Source organism: Scyliorhinus canicula, chromosome 4 (genome assembly GCF_902713615.1).
Source record: "Scyliorhinus canicula chromosome 4, sScyCan1.1, whole genome shotgun sequence".
NCBI classification, from domain to species: domain Eukaryota; kingdom Metazoa; phylum Chordata; class Chondrichthyes; order Carcharhiniformes; family Scyliorhinidae; genus Scyliorhinus; species Scyliorhinus canicula.
In genome coordinates, this window is record NC_052149.1 from 126741329 (window position 1) to 126749930 (window position 8602).

The following is an 8602-nucleotide window of genomic DNA, read 5'->3' on the forward strand; positions in this document are numbered from 1 at the left end:
CTGGATGGCAGCTAGTTCCTGGGGCCGGCCCACCCTCCGTCCGTCCGCGCCCTCGGGAGTTCTTACCTCCGCCTGCTGTACTGGAGCATGTGTGTGGTGGCACCAGATAGTGTCCCAGGGGCTTCTTCACTAAGGTGCCCCGCCGAGGTGAGTATCTCTGGGATGGTGGAGGGTGTTGGAGACAGCTTAGCAGTGCTAGCCTGGCATGCTGGCAGTGCCACCTGGTGAATCTGGCAATGCCATCTGGTCACCCTGGCAATGTCACACTGGCCCTGCCAAGATGTCCATGAGGCACGACCAGTATGGCATGAGCACTGCCAGGGTGTCAGGCTGGCACTGCCACGCTGCCTGGGATCAGGCCCCGAGCCTGGGATCAGGCCCCGAGCGTTCCCTGCCTTGACTGGGTGGATGGGGGTGGGTCGAGAACCCCCTAATCGGTAATTTGGGGAATCCGGAGGCCGCGTTGGGAGTTGAGAGATGGGGGCAGCATTTAAAGATCACCCCCTGATCTCTCCCTGCACTGACGGGCACAGCTCGCAGGAAGTGGATGTCAGTGCGGCCTCGGAGGCTCCTTCCTCACCAAGGCCTAAATATCCCAGAGTCCCCATTAATAACGGGATCATTTTCAGCACTGCAGGCTCTGGGAAACTCCCCACTAAACACTCCCAAAACAGGAGCCTGTTCATTCCCAGTTACATTGCTCCCTGAGTAAATCAGTGGCTGCAGAAATGTTGTGGTGATCGGAGGGCCAGAGACAGATAATTGGCATTTTGAAAGTGCCGTTGGAAGTGAATTGGAGAATAGGATTTTCCAGGGATGGATACAGAAGGGGGTAGGGTTGGGGTGTGGAACCTGCCTGCTTCCCACTGGCTGGGGACTAATGGCAATCCCACAATCCTTTGGGAGTACGAGATTCCCCAATGAGGGGGTTGGGGCAGAAATCATAAGCAGATTCGCTGCATAAATAAAGCTGGCCAGTTTGGAACCAGCTAGAGAGGAGTGAGCAGCAAGGGAGTTGCTGCTGCTGTTGTCTAAATATGTTATTGTAAATAAATGTTATTTCTTTCTATCCTTCAACTCGTGCTGGATTCTTCGTGACCCTCACAAAACAAATAAAACTGATCATTTTTAAATGATTGATAATTGTCTTTGAATCCAATCTTCTGCTGATGTGTCATTGATTGACAGACCAACCAACCAATCATGACAATCACTTGCTGAAATACAGCCAATCAGCTGATGGGGAGGAGGGACATTTTCAAAGCATACACGAGACACAGACTGAATATTCTTAATGTTTATTACCTTTTACAGATTTACATTGTCAGAAGAAAGACTTGAATAAACAGCCCAGCCAGAGGAAGCTGGAGAAATTCACAATGAAAATATGGAGATTTTCTCAATGACATGAGAATGCTGTCCATTTAAACGGTGACTAAACCTTAAATTGTAACTGCAGGGTGAGCAGGAAGGAGGTCTGGTTTCCTGAAGCAGAGATTTCAGGGGTCACGTTATTTTGGTACAGCTGACAGTCTTCAGCATCTTAGAGAGGTTTTACTTGGCATCACGAGTCTGCACTGTCCCCTCAAACATTCCCAGGACAGATGCTGCATGGGATTATATACAGAGTAAATATCCCTCTACAATGTCCCAAAAACATGTCTTAACCCCTGACCCTCAGAAGTGTCTCAGACCCAGTCCCGAGAAGGAAGTGAGTTGTAATTCAGTGCTGATAATGACCTTTGCCCTCCCAGCTCACCCCTGTTCTATTTAAAGTTGTGTCTCCTCTGTGGACTCTCTCTAACACTCTACGCACATTCTGATCTCCTGATGCTCTTGCTGAGGGCAGAGGAGAGGCTCACGTGGGTGAGGGCACAGGAGAAGCGGGCGTTGGACTCCCAGGCAGAGCCAGAGAGGGTCAGCAGGCTGCTGACGCTGTAGGTGTTGTCCGAAGCTCGCAGGTAGTTGCTGGTCTGAACCCCATCTGAAATGGCTGCACCATCCTTCTTCCACTCCACCACCAGCTCATCAGGATAGAAGTGATTGGCAAGGCACACCAGGGTGGCAGTGCCCTTGGTCTTGACCTCCTCCAGGGAGGGGGGCAGCAGGGTCAGTGTGGGTTGTGAATTCTCACGGCCTGAAAGAAAGAGGAAGGAATTTTAATTGCTGCCTTAATAAAGGATTTCAACTTCCCAAATATTAACTGGAATCAAGACATGTGTCAATGTATAGATGATCCGGAATTCTGACAATCCATTCGGAGCAACCTTTCTAACCAGTACAGAACAATCCCAACAAGAGAAGGAGCAGTTTTGGACAGTTTTAGCGATTGAATCTGGGCAGGTGAAGGAGTATCAGTGGGAGAGTATTTGGGTAATAGTGATCATAATTCAGTTAGATTTAGGGCAGTTGTGGAAAAGGGTAAAGGCAGACCAAGAGGAAAAGTTTTAAATTGGGAAAAGGTCAATTTTCCGAAACTGGGATTTGCCAAAATGGACAGGAAACAGCGACTTGATGGTAAAACAGTGACAGAGCCCGGGGAGAATATTCAAGCTGGAGATAGAGAGGTTTCAGAACAAATATGTTCACACAAAGCAAGTGTGAGGGACATTGGGCAGAATTCTCCGACCCCCCGCAGGTTCGGAGAATTACCCGGGACCGGCGTAAATCCCGCTCCCGCCGTGGCTGGAATTCTCCACCACCCGGGAATCGGCGGGAGCGGGAATCGCGCCCCGCCGATCGGCGTGCCCCCCGCGGCGATTCTCCGGCACGCGATGGGCCGAAGTCCCGCCGCTGACAGGCCTCTCCCGCCGACGTGGTTTCAACCACCTCTGGTGGCGGCGGGATTGGTGGCGCGAGCAGGCCCCCGAGGACCTGGGGGGGCGCGGTGTGATAGGACCCCGGGGGGTGCTCCCACAGTGGCCTGGTCCGCGACCAGGGCCCACCGATCGGCGGGCGGGCCAGTGCCATATGGGCACTCTTTTTCTTCCGCCGCCGCCACGGCCTCCACCATGGTGGAGGCGGAAGACACCCCCCGTCTCTGACGCACCAGCGCATGCGCAAACCGGTGAAGTCCTTTCGGCCAGCCCCGACACCCGGCGGGCGGTGTGCGTCAAAGGTCGTTGGTGCCGGTTTTGGCATCAGTCGGCGTGGCGCCAACCACTCTGGCACGGGCCTAGCCCCTCAGGGTGCGGAGAATTCTGCACCTTTGGGGAGGCCCGAATCAAGAGTGGTTGGCGCCACTCCGCTACGCCGGGACCCCCTGCCCCGCCGGGTAGGGGAGAATCCCGGCCATTGTGAGAGGATAACTAATGAATGAGTGGGATCAATTAGAGAGCAAAATGCAATTGTGTGTGGAGGTGGAAGGCATGGTTCTTAATGAATAATTTACATCAGTTTTCACTAATGTGAGGGACAAAGCAGACATTGGAGTTCATGAGGAGGAGAATTGTGAAATATTGGATGTGATAAAGATAGTGAGAGAGGAGATATTAACGTGTTTATCAGCTTTGAAAGGGGAGATACCCCCAGGCCCGGGTGAAATGTATCCCAGGCTGCTAAGGGAAGGAAGGGAAGAAATAGCGGAGGCTCTGACCATTATTTTCCAATCCTCTCTGACTACAGGCTTGGTGTCAGAGGACTGGTGGATGATAATGTTGTACCATTGTTTAAAAAGGGAGGAAGAGATAGGCTGAGGGAGCGATTTTGAATTTGATGAGGAGGGAACGAGGAGGGTTGATGACGGGAGTGAGTTTGATGTTGACAACATGGGTTTTCCAAGGATTTTGCCAAGTTTCCAATGACAGACAGGTTTGGAAATTAAAAGCTGATGGAATCCAAGGGAAAGTGACAAATTGGATTTCAAATTGGTTCAGTGTCAGGAGGTAAAGTTTTGATGTTAAGCTGATTAAATCATTTTGGAATGTTACTTAGACATTTGTAAAGAAGTTCACTACAAATTCAGCACTGAAATAGTTAATAATGAGAGAATTTAAAGATGCAGTGTCCCATTTAAGAGACTATTAATATATCAGGATGCTCGAACTATTGATCAGTATTTCTGGGGGAACAGGTTGAACATTAACAAACTTCAAATCACACACAGAACCGGAGAAATTTATCCCAGAACGTTGGAGCAGACGTGGATCAACACACTTCACAAAGGATACTGATTGGCTGCCAGTGTAGAAGGTTCTAGATTTCACTTCAAACCTTGCTGCCCAGCCCTGGGCTCAGGTCAAGAGTGAGATTACGATTAGCCTCTGTGTCCAGGGGTCAGAATAATCTATCCTTGCTCCTGTGCGGGAACGTCCGGTTCAAAGCTGCGTGATTATTGACTGCGTGCCATTCACTGGCGGCAGGATTATATCTGTCCGTCGATTGTCAAAGGGATTTGCCACAGCAACCACCCGATGCCGCTGTGAAACCCGTTGGCGGTGATGTGCTGCTGGTGGGAAAATTGAATAGCAACACTGGAGAAATCCGGCCCCTATTTCTGGTGGTCTTGTGTCCAGGTCACACCCCCCAGCCAAGCTGTTCCAGTTTAGATACATAACTGGCATCGACCAGTTACCCAGGTGTGTCCTGTCCACAAAAAGCTGGACAAACCTAATCCGGACAATTACTGTCCGTCAATCATCTCGCGATCATCAGCAAAATGATTGGTGTTGTTAACGACAGTGTTATCAAGTAGCACTTACTCAGCAATAACCTGCTCACTGACGCTCAGTTAAGAATCTGCCAGGGTCACTCAGCTCCTGACCTCATTACAGCCTTGGTTCCAACATGGACAAAAGAGCTGAACTCCAGCGGTGAGGCCAGAGTAACTGCCCTTTGACCTCGAGGCAGCATTTGACCAAGTTTGGCATCAAGGAGCCCGAGCAAAACTGGAGTCAATGGGAATCAGGGGGAAAACTCTCCGCTGGTTGGAGTCATACCCAGCACAAAGGAAGATGGCTGTTGTTTGTGGGTTTAACTCTCCAATCTATATTAATGAGCTGGATGAAGGCAATGAGAGTATTGTAGCTAAATTTGCTGATGATAAAATGATAGGTCGGAAAGCAAGTTGTGAGGAGGACACAGAGTCTGAAAAGGCATATTGATAGGTGCAGTGAGTGGGGAGAACATTTGACAGATGGAAAATAATGTGGGGAAATGTGAGCTTGTCCACTTTATTAGGGTGAATAGAAAAGCAGAATATTATTGAAATGGAGAGAGACTGCAGAAAGCTGTGGTACAGAGGGATCTGGGTGTCCTTGTGTATGAATCACAGAAAGTTAACCTGTAGGTACAGCAAGTGATGAGGAAGGTCAATGGAATGTTGTCCTTTATTACAAGGGGGATGGAGTATAAAAGTAGGGAAGTCTTGCTCCATCTATACAGCACATTGGGGAGACTACACCGTGAGTACTGGGGAAAGGTTTGGCGTCATAGAATCATAGAATTTACAGTGCAGAAGGAGGCCATTCGGCCCATCGAGTAGAAAGAGCACCCTACATTTTCTTTTTTTATTAAATAAATTTAAAATACCCAATTCATTTTTTCCAATTAAGGGGCAATTTGGTGTGGCCAATCCACCTACCCTGCACATTTTTGGGTTGTGGGGGCGGAACACACGCAAACACAGGGAGAATGTGCAACCTCCACACGGACAGTGACCCAGAGCAGGGATCGAACCTAGGATCTAGGGGCCATGAGGCAGCAGTGCTAACCACTGCGCCACCGTGCAGCCATCGAAAGAGCACCCTACTTAAGCCCACACCTGCACTCTATCCCCGTAACCCAGCAACCCCACCCAACCCTAAGGGCAATTTAGCATGGCCAATCCACCTAACCTGCACATCTTTGGAAGTCCTTACTTAAGGACGGATGTTCCAACATTGGAAGCAGTTCAGAGAAGGTTCACTGGGCTGATTCCACTGAGGAATGGAATGTCTGATGAGGATAGGTTGAGCTGGTTGGGTCTGTACTCATTGCAGAATGAGAGGTGATCTTATTGAAACATATAAGATTCCGAGGGAGCTTGACAGGGTGGATGCTGCGAGAATGTTTGCCCTCGTGGGGAATCGAGAATGAGTGGATACAGTTTAAAAATAAGGAATCTCCATTTCAGGAGGAGGTGAGGAGGAATTTCTTCTCTCAGAGGGTCGTTAGTTATTGGAATTCTCTTTCCCAGAGAGCAGTGCATGCTGGGACATTGAATATATTCCAGGCTGAGTTCGACAGATTTCTGATTGACGGGGGTCAAAGGTTATGGGGACCGACAGGAAAGTGGAGTTTGGGCCATTTTTAAAAGTTAATTTATGGGATGTGTGGGTCTGAAGTGGGAACCTGCCATCCTGACCTTGTCCGGCCTACAAGTGACTCCAGATCCGCAGTAATGTGTTGATTCTGAAATGTCCTCTGGAATGGCCGAGCAAGACACTCAGTTCAAGGGCAATTAGGGATGGGCAATAAATGCTGGCCCAGCCAGAGATCACACATCACATCAAACAATAAAAATATCTCCAGGGATTTTCAGGAATATTGCATCAGGAATATCAGACTGAACTCGACCCAAAGAGAAAGTAACTGAGAGTCTCCCCAAAAGCCTGGAACACTGAAGCCACTGGATTGTGAGCCCTGCTGGACCTGTTTGTCATCAGAACTTTGCTAAGAGATAAGCAGGGAGTGGAGAGAGCAGAGTTAAAGCTGGGGGAAGTGGGACCTCGGTGTCTCACTGTGCTGCTGCTGTGGCTGTGATTAGTTATATCAGAGAGTGTGACAGGGAGCCAGATCTCACATCAAACTCTGCCCGTGTCTGTCACACACAGACTGACAGGAGTCTAGTGAGTGATTTCACTCCATGGTCCAGGAATGTGAACACAGTCTGCAAACGTCCAGATCTCCTCCACACGGTGGGTAAAAGCTGCTTACTTATATCTTGCTGCTTAAAGGGGGGAATGGAACTAAAGAAATACAGCTGGGCACCCTGTTCTACACAGTGTTCTTCAATGAACCATTTCATTCACTGCAGCTCCCCACTAACACCTTCAACTATTCAGCATTTGTGTTTGAGAAAGTTTCGGTATTGAAAGGGTTAATAACGGAGGATTGGGGTTTACTTACTCAGTCTGAGCTTGGTTCCTTTACCGAACGTAAGCCACACTGACAGCTTCCAGTGCAGGGGCTGTACAAAAACCTCTGCTCTCTGCTTCACTCACTCACTCTCACCCTCTCTCTGCCTCTCTCTGTCTCTCACTCACTACTGTCTTTCTCTCTCACTCTTTCTCTCTCTCTGTTTCTCTCAATGTCTCTGTGTTTTGTTGGGAGATTTGAGAAGTCTAATTTTGAATGATAAATCTTTCAGCTGCTCTTCATACGTGGACATGGAGAGTAAAAAACCTGAGGCCTTCAGTGACTGGGGTGTGCAGTGGACAGTGAAAATAATTTGTTCAGTTTCCTTTTTTCTGTTTATATAAAACTGTTTATATGTTATATAAAACTGTGGGTCGTGGTCAGGAGACGAGGTGGGGCTGTGTGTATTGGGGTTTTTGTAAGGCTCTGTATCACTGTGTATGGCCAGCTCTCACTTTGCTGACAGTAATAATCAGCGACATCCTCATTCTGCACATTGCTGATTGTCAGGGTGAACCTTGTACTGGACAGTTCTCTGCCGGTGAATCGGTCGGATATTCCTGTGAATCGAGTTGCTGCATTGTAGATCAGCAGAGCCGGTTTCTGACCTTCTCGCTGTTGGAACCATTCAACATCACCACTCGCAGATTGACTGGCCGTACAGGTGATGGTTGCGGTCTGGCCCAGGCTCACTGACAGCACCGGGGGAGACTGGGTCATGATGATGTCTCCACTGATACCTGAGGGGTAATAGAGAAACAGAGTGAAGTAAGAACTGTCACAGAAAGAGCCTGTACAATGAGATATTGTTGGAGACACTGACTGTTCCTCTGCTTTCAGCATTTTCCCTTCAATCACAAGTCAGTAGAATTGGATTGAAATGGAGAGCAGGAAAATATTCAAGGTGGAAGGAGAGAGATTTGTACCTGCGATGCAGAATGCCAGAGGCCAGATCAGCTGGATGGCTGAAATCATGGTGTCTGCTCCTGTCCCTGTGCCTGGTTACTGATAAACTCTCCCTTCACTGGGCTCTGCTTTATAAAGCTGCAGCCTGTGGGAGTCTGACTGCCCGTTCCTCAATATGTAAATGGTATGAGGCAGAGACACCACGTCAGCACCTTCACTTCCTCTTCTTCTCTCTCACTCACTACTCACTACTACTCAGTATCAGACCCTTATTTTCTGCCTCTCCCCCTCTCCCCCTCCCTCTGTGTCTCTCTGTCTTGTTCTTCCAGTCTCACTGTATCTGCTTGCTCTCCCCCTCTCTCTCCCTCCATTGATACCTGTCCCTCAGACTCTCTCTCTGTCTCTCTCTCTTTCCCCCTGATTTTATCTCTCTTTCTCCCTCACTTTATTTCTCTATTTGTTCTTCTTTGTTTTCATCTCCCTCTACCTGAGAGGAGGTAACAATCTCATTCACTCTATTAGTCCCCTCAGGATAACTTTATTGAAGATCATGTCTCGTTCTTCTGAACTTTGATCCTTG

At 48.8% G+C, this 8602-nt stretch overlaps 1 gene segment (V, D, J or C); it reads right to left on the bottom strand.

Moving 5' to 3' along the window:
- Positions 1 to 1282: 1282 nt before the first annotated feature.
- On the bottom strand, positions 1283 to 8172 carry LOC119964953. The segment is given in 4 exon segments: positions 1283 to 2137; positions 7108 to 7139; positions 7556 to 7856; positions 8043 to 8172. Coding segments are annotated over 4 exon segments (711 nt in total).
- Between the last annotated feature and the right edge of the window lie 430 nt (positions 8173 to 8602).